General features: G+C 39.2%; 1 protein-coding gene and 1 long non-coding RNA gene across 3 annotated transcripts in view; one reads left to right on the forward strand and one right to left on the reverse strand.

The window, feature by feature from the left end:
* The window catches only part of Dnajc13 (DnaJ heat shock protein family (Hsp40) member C13), a 91,394-nt gene that overhangs the window by 53,731 nt on the left and 22,270 nt on the right, over nt 1-15,393 (reverse strand). For both annotated transcript variants that reach the window (XM_048334934.1, XM_048334935.1), the window contains 12 exons: nt 13,022-13,222; nt 9,674-9,880; nt 9,481-9,576; nt 8,942-9,033; nt 8,150-8,316; nt 7,958-8,037; nt 7,691-7,860; nt 7,195-7,294; nt 5,596-5,703; nt 4,440-4,595; nt 3,047-3,103; nt 1,271-1,392 (listed from right to left, as the gene is read on the reverse strand). In XM_048334934.1, the coding sequence (XP_048190891.1) occupies nt 1,271-1,392; nt 3,047-3,103; nt 4,440-4,595; nt 5,596-5,703; nt 7,195-7,294; nt 7,691-7,860; nt 7,958-8,037; nt 8,150-8,316; nt 8,942-9,033; nt 9,481-9,576; nt 9,674-9,880; nt 13,022-13,222 (1,556 nt within the window). The remainder of the gene's footprint in view (nt 1-1,270; nt 1,393-3,046; nt 3,104-4,439; nt 4,596-5,595; nt 5,704-7,194; nt 7,295-7,690; nt 7,861-7,957; nt 8,038-8,149; nt 8,317-8,941; nt 9,034-9,480; nt 9,577-9,673; nt 9,881-13,021; nt 13,223-15,393) is intronic.
* On the forward strand, nt 889-15,110 carry LOC125342644. Its single transcript, XR_007209256.1, has 3 exons — nt 889-1,020; nt 9,341-9,347; nt 15,100-15,110. It is a non-coding gene; the product is annotated as an uncharacterized LOC125342644 (long non-coding RNA).

The raw sequence follows: 15,393 nt of genomic DNA on the forward strand, positions 1-15,393 counted from the left end.
AGACCCCTGTTGACTCTATGGTATGGCCATTTATTAATACATTGAAAGCTCCTTATGAGCAAGAACTGTTTTACTCACAGTTGACCTTTCTAGATTTTGGACATTTACAGTAAGAGTGGCCATAAACACTGTAAGGGAAATAACCAAATAACCATCTTCTGATGTACATGCTTATACACTAACACATTCATAGCAAAACTCAAATTGTAAAACTGCACGTGTTCATCTGAAAATGAACACTAAAATTTCATTTCTGTGCCTACCTATCTGCAATCCAACTATTACTGACATTTTGGAGTATTTTTTCAAAACTGCTTCTCTAACAAATACACCAACTGATCATATTAGAGAATTAAACTGGTTAGCTATTAACATAGAATGCAACAAATGCCTAACACTAGAGGGGAATAAACAAGATAACAGTCTCCATCTTTTTTTTTGGCCAGTCCTAGGGCTTGGACTCAGGGCCTGAGCACTGTCCCTGGCTTCTTCTTGCTCAAGGCTAGCACTCTGCCACTTGAGCCACAGCGCCACTTCTGGCCATTTTCTGTATATGTGGTGCTGGGGAATCGAACCTAGGGCCTCATGTATACGAGGCAAGCACTCTAGCCACTAGGCCATATCCCCAGCCCAACAGTCTCCATCTTAACGACAGATGGGATCTAGCATCGCTAGTAAGACAGTGCTAAGGAAACAGACTTCCTTGTATCATTCTCCATCCTCTCAGGCAACAAAGAAGATTACTTTTGTGATTAACCTTTACAGATTCTTATAACAGACGTAAATAAGGCTGGGCAAGGTGGCTCACTCTTTTGTAATCCCAGCTACTTGGGAGTCAGAGATGGAAAGGACAATGGCTCAATGCCAGCCTTGTCAAAAAGTTAGACACTCCCATCTCAACCAACGCACTCGGTGTGGTGGGGCACACCTGAGGTCCCATTTACACAGGAGTCATAAGTAGGAGGATCGCGGTCCAGGGCTTGTGATAGCAAAACCAGAAACTCTGCATGAAAATTAACAGTGTATAGCAGCTGCATTAGCTTCTACAAGTGTTCCACGGCCCAGCATGCGCAAGAGGAAATAAGGGTCTGTTTTCCACCTGACCAAGTTACACAATGATCCCATGAACCTTAAGGAAAGGAAACGAAGTAGGCGTACCAAAACATTCACACGAACAGAGCATTTGGTATCCACTCAGTTTGTTCTTTACAAGACCAAAATCCACTCACTTTAAGAGAAATCCAACTTAGGAATTAATGAAGTAACCTACCTATTTGTAAGCATCCTCTGATCTGAACTTATTGTAAACATCGCAGTGTGCAGGTGTCGAGGTAAGGCGCCTTCACTGAGGGCAAGCTCCTGCATTTTCGTAGCAATTTCTTTGTCACCTTCCTTTGGAAAAAGGGTGAGATGATCCCTAAAACAGCAATCTACAAGAAGCTATCTCAACTTTAAAAAAAAAACAAAAAACTAATTTTCTGTCCCTAAACAAAATTACCTAGTATGCAGTAAAACAAAAATACATCTGATTATCCCAAAATAATACAGAGGAGTAGCAGTAGTTTTCAAGATGTTTGCCTTTGGTATGAGGTTTAAAGTTTCCAGATGAATTTACCTTATGAACTAAGCTGAATTTAATATTAAAATTAGGTTCATTTCCTGAGTATCTATTAGCCAGAAAAGAGGCGACTCAAAGAAATCGGCAATTACTATCAAAGGCACCTGCTTGCTCACCTGGCTTGCTTTGATTAGTAATGGTATGTTCATTTTCAGGGTGAACAAAATTCTTTGTTTCTTAAAGAATGGTGTAATACAGGTCGTTCTTTCTATTCTAATTTTAAGGTAACCACGATGACAAAGAGCTACTAATTAATGATAGCCTAGTAACTATGAATAAAATAAACATTGATATTCAAGGCCACCAGTGCAAAAGCAAAACGTTCACATTAGGTTCTTGTGTTTTTCTTCTGTATAATCTAATTTTTTCTTTTACAATCAGAAAAGAAAATTGAGAGATTTGCCTGGATTTGAATATAAAGTCATTGTCACAGATATCAATGCTAATCACTAGCTATGAATCTAACATGTTTGAACGGAAGTCAAAAGTGCTGTTTTTGGTATTACATGGCAATCAGTGAGTATTTTTGCATGTAACAAGTATTTGAATGGTGCATATTATATGACTAGTAGCATGTGGGTAGATCAAGAGCCGAAGTACTTTCATTCAGCCTCATAGTCCTAAATGTCCTCGGCTGCTATGCACTGTATACATGAAAGATGTGGTACCTACTTTCAGAAGCTTCAACTAACAACAGAACTCACTAGCTGAGTGAGAAATGTAGCCTTTAGTAGTATAAACATAACTAAAAATGTACCCTACCCCCAAATTGGTTCCATCCAATCCAAAATCTGTGCTTATTATTAGTTGTGGGTTCTATTTACACATCACAATCGCTGAGGTTTTTTTTTGTGTGTGTGAACAGAACATTTTATATTTAATCCAAATCGCTACTATGACAACAAAACACAAGAATTTAAAAGCCACATAGCTTGATGTCATTGTAACCACCACCGTATGCAGATGGAATTTATAACCATGCTGAAGCAACTAATCCTAGAGAAGCAATGTCATGTGACCTACAATATCATGTCCCGATACTTACAGCTCAAGTAAATGTGCTTTAGGAAGATGAGCTTTTTGCTGTCATTCTTAATTGGTATCATTTTGCTCTGAACTAACTCCATAAATACATTTCTGCATAATCTCAGTACCTCAAGATTATATCATTCCTCAGTGAATGAGGAAGAGCACAAAATGATAACTTTTAAGTCTTTTAAACAAAACAAGGCAAGAAAAAACTTACTTGAGAACTTTAAACTCATTTTTAGGATTATTTCTGCAATTAATTAAAAATTAAATTCTGAATATTTAAGTCTACTTTTCTTACCCAGAGGATGTTTCCTGTATAAGATGAAATGGCAAATTCTGTCAGTCTAATTAAAATAGTCAATATTCAAGCTTACAATTTCAAAATTGTTCTCTCACCTCTATTATTGCCTTCATAACCAATCCAGCTCCCTTTATAATTGCCATAGAAGGATGCTTTAAAATGGAGGAGAGAAATGCATCAGTGAATAAAAAACAATGTTACTCTGACACCTTTAGCTGTTGCTCTTAAAGAGCAAAGTTATGAGCCATAAATTAGGAAGTGAGACACATCAAAATCACAGTCTGGTTAAACATTTCAGGTGTTACTACAATATAGCTTTACAGATATAGTTGTGCAAATATAAATTGTGTACATTAGTTAAGAAACAGGTGGCACTCATACTCCAATAGATATTTAGAAACTGCTTTTGCTGATCTGGGACTGCAGACGTCCAAAGGGTTACTAAAAGCAGGATAAAAGTTTGGAGCCTATTGCTATGAGCCATTTTTTTCCAGCAGTCATTCTACCCCAATCCTGGAACAACAGGATTGGTGGATAAACAGGAGATGAAAGTTACTCCTGCCAGGCAACAAGGGCTGTCTTATTGTAACCAGGCCCAGCCTGATCAGTCCAGAGATAAGGAGCAGCTAGATGATGCCTCTGAACAATTCTGACCACATCTATGACCTAGACTGTTTAATAATTATAACACTTCACACCCACCTCTCTTGCCAATTCTTTCTCAGGCTAGACCTAAAGCTCAAGTCAGGAAGATGGACTGAAGTGCTGGTTTTGCCCTTCTTGTTACTCTTCCTGAGGCATCACTCCCAAGTGGGTAAATCTCCTTCCTCTCCCCTTCACCACTACTTGTTTCCCTATTTGGCACACTGAGGCAAGTGGCTGGACCCGACATGTGAACCCCAGGAGAGTTGGGTCTCTTTGCCTAGGACTGCAGCTACAATATGAATATATAATTATTTGAATAACAATTACACTTGAATGATATATCTTGAATTGTAATAGTAATAACAAAAAAGGGCATCTAGGAATACAATATAGGACAACATTGTATAGAATAATGCCTTCCAGTGTTTATGAATAGCCCTGCTAAGACTCATTATTCAGAAACTTGTAAAGAAAAGGGGGAGGAGGTTTACTCATCTAAGATGGAAAAGATGGGCAAAGTAGACACAACAGTGGTCAGCAGACAATTAGCAGGGCTCAGTATGAGGCATCAAGAAGCTCGAAGGCAACAATGTCGGGATGGGACACTGTGCTGGACTGCATGAGTCATTATGATAGAAGCACACACTATCTCTATCAGAGACATTCTGACCCAGCTGGGGGGGCAGCTCAGTGGGAGAACACTTCCCCGGTGTGTGCAGGGTACAGGTTTAGTTAGCCAGCACTGCACAGGGGGACAAACCAGCAAACAAAAACACCACACTCCCAAAGTGCTTCTCTTACTTAAATCAGTGGTCATCAGGTAGGACACATCCAAGGCCTCACCTGAAAGAGCTTAAAGAGGGTTCTTCCATTGGAGGCTACCATCTCTAAGAGCATATCAAACTGCTGCCCTTCCGTTGTCTCACTGTATGGGGCACACAGGGCAAAGGTAAGGAAGTCCAAGAGTGAACTAATAACCAGGGCGCCAGTCCCATGATCCTGAAACAAAAAAACATGTGGTCCTAAAGACTCAGACACAGGGAGCTTTCAGCTACAACACAAACACTACATACTTTTTTGCTTGGTTCTCAATGTCACACATGAACAATAACCACAATTTCTCAAGGTGAGTGAGGTGCCGACTTTGGTGACCCTAAGCAGGACTTCCTATGCCATGGCAGCAAATACATTCTCAAAGGAAACATAAGCAATGTTCAGGTCTCAAGAGAATAAGCAAGACTTCTCAAATGTATGCATTAGCTGGAGTTAATATGTGTTGGAATAAAAACAACCTTTGAGGCTGGGAATGTGGCCTAGTGGTAGAGTGCTTGCCTAGCCTGCATGAAGCCCTGGGTTCGATTCCTTAGTAGCACATAAACAGGAAAATGCCGGAAGTGGCGCTGTGGCTCAAGTGGTAGAGCGCTAGCCTTGAGCAAAAAGAAGCCAGGGACAGTGCTCAGACCCTGAGTTCAAGCCCCAGGACTGGCAAAAAAAAAAAAAAAAAGCCAACAAAACAAAACAAAAAAACACCCCACCACAACAACAATCTTTGAAAATACTGCAAACCAGTGGCAATTTGCTGATATTCCCACTACATGTTATAGAATTTTCATTTCTAAAACTGTTACCATTGACAGAGGAACTGGTGGTCAGTTAAGGGGAAGATCTGACTTATTTTTAGTAAAGTTTATTTCAGTGACATTTTGAAGGAAAAATGAACAGAAATTTGGAGTGTCACTATACTAACCTAAAAGGCTTTGCAATGTATGCTTCCCATGTGAACAGATACTCTACTGAAACAAAATGTTGTACTGCTAGTGACTGAACTGAATCATAGCCACTATGAGGCCAAATTTGACCAAATTTGGGGACCGCAATAAAAATAAGTCTATATTACATTTCTAGAATGCTAATAATGACACAGTATCTTCTAAATTAAGACATACTTATTTTATTTTCATAAGGCAATCTTTTGAAGACAAGCTGAATAACCACTTACCACATGGGAATTAAATTTCTCCAACAAGTTTTCCAGAAACTTCTTTGAAGAGAGAAGAGAAGCTTTGTTTAGCTGTTCTTGTCTTAAGTCATAGTCATCATGCATAGGCTATTGATTAAAAACAGTGATAATGCATAAGCCTTCTCATGCTGGCATCACACAGAAGTCATTTGAGTATTTGCTACACAATGAAGTAAGTAAAATACAGCCTATTGAAAGTGTAAGGCAGATAGGGAACTTGTGATCAACGGGCAGAACTGATGTTTCATTGGTGTTTTAAAAGAACAACAAGTAAATGAGCCTATTACTGGACAAGGTTCTCTCTTCTGAGTTGCAGGCCAACTGACTAAAACAACAATCCTACTTCCCAATATTTTATCATTTAAGTTTGAAATGACAAAACTTAATGCTTAAGAGAAAGTGCTAAAATTAGCAGGCAGTATTTGTCTCAAGGTGACGGCCGGGGTAAGTGAGAATAACAAGCACCTCCCCCTAGAGGTCAGATCTGAATTTCCCCACTGACTACAGAGGGCCACTTCAGGCAAGGAACAGCCTCATATGTTCCTCAGCTGTAACACAGGATGGGCAGTAAGTACTTCCCTCAAATACTGTCGAAAAGCTACCAAACAGTAACTGATTCACAAAATCACATCAATGATTCCTAATGTGTACTAAGGACTTTCGTGTCCTACTTTAATTCTTTTCTGGAGTTATTTGGAATAGCAAAGATGATAAAAAGACTTTAATTTGGGGGTGGAGGGGATAAAAGCAAAGTCTTATGTGATAACTTAGGTTTGTTCTCTATCATTAAGCTTTCCTACAAACACTTTAATATAAGGAAAAGTACCAGATAGAACACACAAAAATTGAGAAGTCAGAAGCTAAGTTATACTGAACAATTGCTTCCTCTGTACAGTCTGTCACCAAGTTAGATCTTCATTGTTTCAACCACTTTTGAAAGTGTCCCTTCTTCAACCCTTTGGTACCAAAGGTCAGCATCATTCCTTTGTGATGATTTGGCCTATCTACCTCTACCTGTATTGATAATCTATCCTCCACAGTCCATCAGCTCATGTTACTCTGCCTATTTCACAAATTTTCAGCTGTTCCTTTGAAAGACACAAATGTAGTTCCCTGGTTTGATACCGATTGTCAATGAGGATCTCACTGAAATAAATGCTCTCCGTATACACCTCACAACCCATATATAATAACTTGCTGCTTCACAAATAGCTCTGGATAGGCTACTGTCTCAGGAAAACCTACCTAGAACTAAAAGATGCCTTACTCAACTTTCAAGATCCAAATTAAGTGTAATATCTCCAGAAAGAAAAGCCGGTGGAGAATAACTCCACTACTTTATAATTATGGACGTATGGCTACCTTACCAATGCATTAGCAACTGTGTCTTGTCATCTTTGTATTTCTAGCACACAGAACACGGTTTGGCACATAGCCTGTGTGAAACTAATGCTACATGAACAAACAAATGACTGAAAGAACAACTTAGGAAATGTAGAAGCATGACTTTTGGTACACTGAAAATCTGGGCTCGTGGAAGCCAGAACCCCAAATCAACCTCAGAACGACACTACTTACACACATAAGGGCACAGAGCATATCAACAGCGGCATGGATGACACCATTGTTGTTCCTCTTGAGTGCTTTTACCACTTTCACTCCTAGACGTTCTCGAAACCTTGTGGAACAAGGACAAGCATGTGGTATCACTATCAGTACATCCGCTCTGACAATCTATTAGATCATCTTAAATTTCTACTGCAGTAGGGGAGACTTTAAATCCCCTTTCTGGAATTGATGCTTTCATAATCATGGTTCCTTTGAGCAGGAATAGGGTAAATTATTTCCTGTTCAACTTCTCTAAAACAAGAGTCAGTAATGTCACTAGTTAGTATGGGACCAGCAGCTCCTATCACCCCCACTTACCTTCCTATTCGTGTTTCAGAAACAAACTACCCAACAGTCGTGCAAAGGTACCAGGGTTAGTCAGACAAACACAAATAAATTATTCAGCATTTTCTATTTTGAATTGTTTAAAGTCTCTCAGAGAAGCTAAATTCTAAAGACAACTTACTTTGGGAGCTGAGTGAAGGCCAGAAAGCCGGCTTTGGAAGCGACAAGTCTCCTCACGGCCTGGAACTGGCTCTCTAGTTCTGCATTGGAGGCAACCACATCGCCCTCTTGGGACAACAATGCTGTGATGGCATTATTGATCAGTTTTTCTTTGTTCTCTGAGAACAGACCCTAGGTGAAGGAACAGTATTTTCAGGCAAGTTTCCATACCAAAAGATAATGACAATGAGCAGACTGTGATTTTAAAAAAATGAAACCCTCATCTTACATCCTGCGTCACTGCATGTAGAACACCACTGTATGAAATGTTTGCATTGAACCTGAACACAGCATCTGCAAAGTTGCCATCTGAAAGGAGATGAGAAGGTTCAACAGGAAGATTCAGAGACTTCAGCTTCCAATTCTTCAACTATGACCAAGTAGATGGGTGACTGCAATTAACATGAAAACCAGTACTCACTGGGAGGAGTGGCTAAGAACCGGAGGTGTAGGCTCTCGACTTCCTCATCCACAGGCATGCTGAGCAGCCCCCAGCGCTGACCTTTGTGGGTTGGTGTCATTTTTACACAGACATCTCTGTTTCCAGAGGCTCTGACTCCGTCCAGCAAACTTGCTAGCAAGGAATCTCTAAGCGACGTTCAAAGTAAAAAATAAATAAATACAGACATAAACAAATTATTAGGATTGAAAATCAGAAAGCAGAATGTACAACAGGCCCCTTAGCAGGTAACCTGCTCAGACTTGCTACAGGTACAAGGCAAACATGGAGCTTCAGGAGAAAGCCTGGAATTCTCATACTATGCCCTCACCTTGCTGCTACGTGAATCTTGCAGAAGTTACTTAAAGCACTGTAGTTTTAATATTTTTGTTTTGTTGCATTAAGGACTGTTCCACAAGAATAGCTAAGTTTTACATGATAAAAACAGATCTGCACAATCTACTGGCAAACTGGTAACTAAATGGTAACAGTAATGTAGAAATAACTTCAAAGTGCACTTAAAGTAACTTCCAACTATATCCGAACAACTCAACAATTGGAGGAAGAAATGCTATTTTGAAATACTTTTAAAAGTTTTAGCTACAAAAATACACTTTATTTCCATCGGTTCACTTAAAAACAAACCACTTTTAATGTCAATTTTAAATATGTAAATGTTAAATAATTTCAGAAGTTGTAGATTATAAATATTTGGGTTTTTTCTTTGGGCTCTTGCTTCGTACATGCTAAGATCTTACACACTTATAAAAATACCTTTCAGTTGAAGAATATCTCCGAATCTGTCCTTTAATAAATTCAATGGTAAAAAGTTGTGGATTTTCTGAGTCACAAACCAAAGCAAATACCTAAAGAAAAGAAAAATTAAGTTCAACAAAGAATGTTTAACGTTGTGTTTCACTACAAAAAATACATGACATCACAAAGCTTACAAAAGTCACTATTTTTAAAAACATAACTTGTAGGCTAAGGGCATGGCTCAAATGGTAGAACCCTGAGGCTCAAACCCTAGTACTACACTCTGCCCCACCTCAAATTTCTTAAAAATATAACTTGCTTAGAAAAACCAAGGTTTAAAAGTTCCACTCAAATTTCTTAGACATTATGGAACAAGAGGTTCCACTCTTTGTGTACTCAGAAACTCCATGTACTCAGAAAGCAAGTTTTGTTTTTGTTGTCTTTGCTGTCCTAAGATCAAGAATGTTAAGAAATAATAGATTCTGTGCACGGAAAGAAAATTAGCCAAAATGATCAACAGAAGAAATCACAGCCTAATATTAGATGCAGAAACTTACTTCTCCCAAAGGCTTCAATGTAGCAATATTGTAGGTTGCTGGATCTCTTTCTACTAAACATGTTTCTGTAAGTGCCAGGACTCTTTTTACAGGTTCCTTCAAATAATAAAGTCGAGATATATTATGAGATTATGTAAGAACATTGTCAAATCACAAGAAAAAATATTTTGTATTTTCCACACATAGATCTTACCGAATGTCTAGGAGATATTTTTTGGACCACAAACTCTGCTAAAGATGTGATGGATTCATCTGTGCTGTATTTTCCAAAGCGAAGATTCAAATACTGCTCAAATTCTAAAGGTTCTTTCCTGATCCTCAATGAAATACCTATGTAGTTGCCAGCATGGTCTATTGCGCTTTTGATAATCTCTTCTCTTTGTTCTGATGCAAATAAATGCTGCACAAATTTTAAAATGTAAGGAGTCAATGTTGAAATAACTAAAATATGGCCCATATTTAATCAGAGGAAAAAGATTATAGGTAGTCACTGTAGGAGAAAAAAGGCTATAGAACTTACAAGAGGTAAATAAGCAGGTTGTTATAATTAGAAATTTCTCAGTTGAAGCCACAAAAAAGCTCCTAAGTCTATTTTTTTTTTTTTTTTTTTGGCCAGTCCTGGGCCTTGGACTCAGGGCCTGAGCACTGTCCCTGGCTTCCTTTTGCTCAAGGCTAGCACTCTGCCACTTGAGCCACAGCGCCACTTCTGGCCGTTTTCTGTATATGTGGTGCTGGGGAATCGAACCCAGGGCCTCATGTATACAAGGCAAGCTCTCTTGCCACTAGGCCATATCCCCAGCCCCCCTAAGTCTAATTTTTATCATGTGTGCAAGAATAGTAAGCAAGGCTTCCAAGAATGGGCCCCAAGCAAGTGGAGGTGGGTGTACTGTGTGGGTAGGTTCCCTATTTTTAATCAAGGAAATTCTGATTTTGTCTTACATAGTGAGTTTCTTTGCAAAGATTCAAGAATGTTTAAATGTTTTCCAGTCATTAGCCTACTGGTGCTGCAAACCAACTTTCAAGGCTGCTTTGACAAAGGAAAAGGATGCAAAGTGAAGTTGGTACTTGGCCAAAATGCATTAACGCCCTGCAAAGAGTAAGTAGCCTGTCCTGGCCACAATGCCAATAGTATTCCTGCTGAGAAGCACTAGATCAGCTCATGTTTTAAGAACCTTATTTTTACCCCTTAGCAACTTATCAGAGTCACCATAGAGGCAAGACATACTGGAAAAAGCTTTGTTAAATGTTAGGGTTTTCTATTTGTAGTGAACTGCTTGATTTTAGCTACTGTCTTTTGTTTTTGAGTTGTTTTTTTTAATGTTTTTTTTTTTTAGTAGCCAGTCCTGGGCCTTGGACTCAGGGCCTAAGCACCGTCCCTGGCTTCTTCTTGCTCAAGGCTAGCACTCTGCCACTTGAGCCACAGCGCCACTTCTGGCCGTTTTCTGTATATGTGGTCCTGGGGAATCAAACCCAGGGCCTCATGTATACAAGGCAAGCACTCTTGCCACTAGGCCATATCCCCAGCCCCTTAGCTACTGTCTTTTAAAGGACAAGAAACAGAGTTATTCCTCAGTATATGTAAGGACTTGTCCGGGAGCTCTCCTACCCCAGATAACAAAATCCACAGGTGCTTAAGTCCCTTACCTAAAATAGCATAGTATTTGCATAGTACATACATATATATATATATATATATATATATCTCCTTTTAATCATCTCTTGAGAGTATAAATAGTTCTTATATTGTTTAAGGGATAATGATAAGGAAAAAAGTATACTCTTGTTCAGTACATGTGTAGTTTTTCCTGAATATTTTTGATCCACAGTTGGTTGACTCCATGGATCTAGAATCTATACATATGGAATAATTACTGTATTTGCAGAATGGATAGTCCCAACAAAACCTTCTTGCTGTCACCAAACAAAGGTAGGTACTGGTGGCTCATGTCTACAATCCTAGCTACTCAGGAGGCTGAGATCTGCGGATCACATCGTGGTTTGAAGCCAACTCAGGCAGAAGTCTGGGAGACCCTATCTCCAATAAACCACTCAGGAAAAGCTGGAAATGGTTCCAGAGGTAGAGTGCTAGTCTTGAGCACAAACAGGCTTAGGGACAGCACCCAGGCCCTGAGTTCAAGCCCCAGGACAGGCAAAAAAAAAAAAACCAACCAAAAAACCAGGATCAAATAATACCCATCTTTAATGTCCACTTATTTTTCCACTTTATGGGTGGTTACACTATTCCGACAGTCGTGCTGCTAGGGCGTGAAAGGCTACCTCGCTATAAACTGGCAGGTTTTCTACCAAGAGGTTAGTCAGTGTGCACACCTGCTGCCCAGGGAAGAGACTGCCTCTGGAAAGCATGGGGACGACAGGCTTTAAGGTGGGAAGGAAATACGTTTTTCTCTAGGCCTTCAGTGTCTAGGCTACAATATGCACCAAAGTATCTAGCCATTGTTCCTATATGAGAGAAACAGGGATGAAACCAAGATCATGTGAGGAAAGAGTGAAATCTAGGAGAGAAAAAGGCCGTACCTCTGAAATACAAATTATACTTTACAAACCAGATTGTTCAGATGCCCATTCGTCTGTTATCCTTTCTTTTGCTTCCGTTTATCCTCTTATGCATCTAAATATTCTGGGCTTGCCTTGCTCTGCTTGCCAGGCAAGGATATTTTATCCACAAAACACTAAATCTTGGTGTAGTGTTACCAGGACACTAAAATAGCCTAAGGAATTAAAACTCTCCAGAGAAAGAAATCTTGCAAATAAGGTCAGCTGTGCCAGTCCACTTAAAGATTTTACTGCTTATATTTGAGATCTGATGTTTCAATTTTATTAACACAGGTATTTCCTAATATGGTCATCGTCTGTATTTCAGCTTTTATTAATGATTCATAAACAGGATCTCAGCAGCTTCACTATCTTCTGCTGTACCTCACACGATTTGCTAATAAATTAAGTCATAACTAGAAGAAATCATATAGTTCTAAATTTAAATTTTCAAGGAATATTCACATTTCTTCTCATAAACAGTTTGACAAAAGATGGAACACTATGAAATATTCTTTTTAAATATTTGTTTGATATTTATCTTACTTATTTATTGATTGATGGTACCAGGTTAAACTGAGGGCCTCATGCCAGCTCAGCTGGTACTGAATCATATCTCTAGGGCTTTTTGTTTTTGCTAAGTAAGACTATAGGTGTGAACTACCATGCCTGCCTAGCCTCTTACTTTTTTCAAAAGAAAAATTGGAAACTTTCAAGTAAGACATTAACACTATTAGAAATAACAATGATAATCACTGTCCATTGAACATTACAAATTCACTGTGCAAAAAAAGCATTTCACCTAAAGTGTCTTCACCAATCAACAAGAAAAACAACATGTACAAGGCCTTCAAGGGAGTTCAAGCTCAGGTATCTTTGACACCAAATCCTGTAGTTTTAATATCATACTTCCTCCCAGAAAGCTCACATGAAATATCAAAATAAAGTGTAAAAACTCTGCTCCCTTTAAAAAAAAAACACTACTTACCAATCTGCTAAATCCTCCATAAAGTATGCAAAACCCTCCTTGATAATCAGAGAGATCTACAAAGCCTTCAATGTTTCTGTAGTCATAGGAGCACAGCACTCTATTGGTTGCAGGATTTATTTGGTCAAAGCCTCCAGGAGTTACTTCCAAAATTACAGGTTTTCTTGTGTCACTCCAGTGATGCTTATAGCAGTTATATCTCTAGAGAGAAAGAGTATTACTTTCAAAGTTTAAATGTAAGCTTACCATAAAATAAGTCACTGCTAAAACAACAACAAAAAACCTAAACAATATAAATATTTATAGGTGCTATCCAAATTGTCAAAACATTCATTTCCGTGTGTGTGGGAGGGAGGGTACAGTTTATTTCATAAGGAATGTTCACTCTAACTGAAAACATGTTCCTTAATTAGCAAAGTTTTAGGGTTACAGTTTATAAAACAATTTTAAGCTACTTTTATAAAAATGCAAAGAAAACAAAGCAGGATGCAAATCCAGCTGGACATGGTAGCATTTGTCTTTAGTCTTAGCTACTCAAGGCTGAGGCAGGGACTGTTTTGAGCTAAGAAGTCCTCGAGCAGCCTGGGCAACCAAGCCAGAGCATATCCCAAAAAACAAACAAATGAAACAAAAGGTTTAGTCAAGGCTGCTAAGCCAAATGATGTGGTAGAAAAATAAGAATAACGTAGTGTCGGATATGAAATGAGTATCATCTCCTACACCCCAATACCACAGTTTTTTTTTAAATCGATCTAAATGGAGAGCAATGTGTGGCCAACTGTCCAATTCTAAAGGTAAAAATGGCCACGCCAGAGTACAACTAGTTTTGATACTGAAGGAAGAAATTCTATAGATTTCAGAAAAGAAGTAACTAACACCTGCACAACACTATCCCAACACTGAACACGTCAGTGACATTCACAGGATCATTTCACATGGCTGACCAATGGGTCTATGTACTGCACAGTTTTGTGAAAAGAATTCTGCAGAAAAACAAAAGAGCCTGCACACTCAGCCAAGGATTTATTTCGAGCCTTGACTCTGAACTAAAGGACAGACCAATGCAGGAATGGGGTTGAGAGGCAGGCCACAAAACAAGGTGATGTTTTTCAAACTATGCCTGCTACGTTGTCTCAAACCCACCGCACAGGATATTCGCCATTCCTCCTGACTGATAGTCAGCTATCACAATGAGGAATGCTGATGGGAACGTGTCATTATCTCTAAGAACAATGGCGGAGGCCAGGCCTAAAGGACTTTGAGAGACCCTGATTTACAGTAGGTTATCTAGGACAACAGAAGACCTCAGGGCCAAGTTCAACTTATATAAGAGTTGCTCAGCCAGGGCAGCAACTTTTTGGGGTGGAGCCTCCACTCTTAAGGGAGAGTCTGAGTGTCCCTCGGAATTCCTCACTCCTAACATAGGTGACAGTGATACTGTTTCCACCTCTGAATTCTGAAAAGTATGACATGAATAAAGCTAAGTGACATAAAAGGAAGTTTCTAGACAAAATCTAGTAAGTATGCTTTTGGAAGGATGTGCTTCCCAAACAAATGAGCTACATAGAAAACTCAGCAGCCAACATAAAATAATTCAAATAAGCACACTGAGATACGATTTGTAGAACTCTGACAGATGCTCATCAGGAGACATGGGCAAGCATTGTGCCATGCTGTATGAAAGCATTTTCAGTGGTCACTGGGCAAGTAGCCAATTGCTAGAGTTGAGATCAGGAAAGCTGTGGGTGCTAAAACAAGCGGTAGAATCCCCGTAGAAGAGGCCAAAAGCTGGAAAAGGAGAGCAGTGGTGCTAGCCAGCATATTAGAATTCAATTCCTGCCCTTTGCCAGAAGCAATGGTTTTGAACAGTGCTGTAAACTTAAGCATTATTTTCCACTGCTAAAAAAAGCAATACCCGCTCGTGATAAGAAGTAACTGAATAGCTCAAGAGAGCCAAGGGAAGTCTCCAGTGTAGCTTCAATGCTTCTGCATGTGGATGGAAAGGGTCTGGGAAAGTTAAGATTCTGAGGAGCAGCATGATGTCCCCAAAGCTGTCAGTATGCTGTGCCAAGTTTTAGAATGGGCCAGATCTACTGCAAGAACGCGTAGTCAGGCAGCCTCAGTGTGCTCAAACCTTAACAATTGCAGTACTTTTGAAATAAGAAACTCCTACTTCAAGCAATACTGCATGTTCTGACCAGCTTTATCATCAGTGTGATGCTTAGTAATGTTGCCATTTAGAATCCTCAATAGGAACATCTGAATTGTTATAACATTTTTAGTGTTCCATGGGGTTTCTGTTTGTTTCTTGCTTGCTCTTTTGAGGTGGGTACTAGAGTTTGAACTCAAAGCTTTGCTCTTCCTAGGGATCC

The sequence above is a fragment of the Perognathus longimembris genome, chromosome 26, assembly GCF_023159225.1.
Source record: "Perognathus longimembris pacificus isolate PPM17 chromosome 26, ASM2315922v1, whole genome shotgun sequence".
Classification (NCBI taxonomy): Eukaryota; Metazoa; Chordata; class Mammalia; order Rodentia; family Heteromyidae; genus Perognathus; species Perognathus longimembris.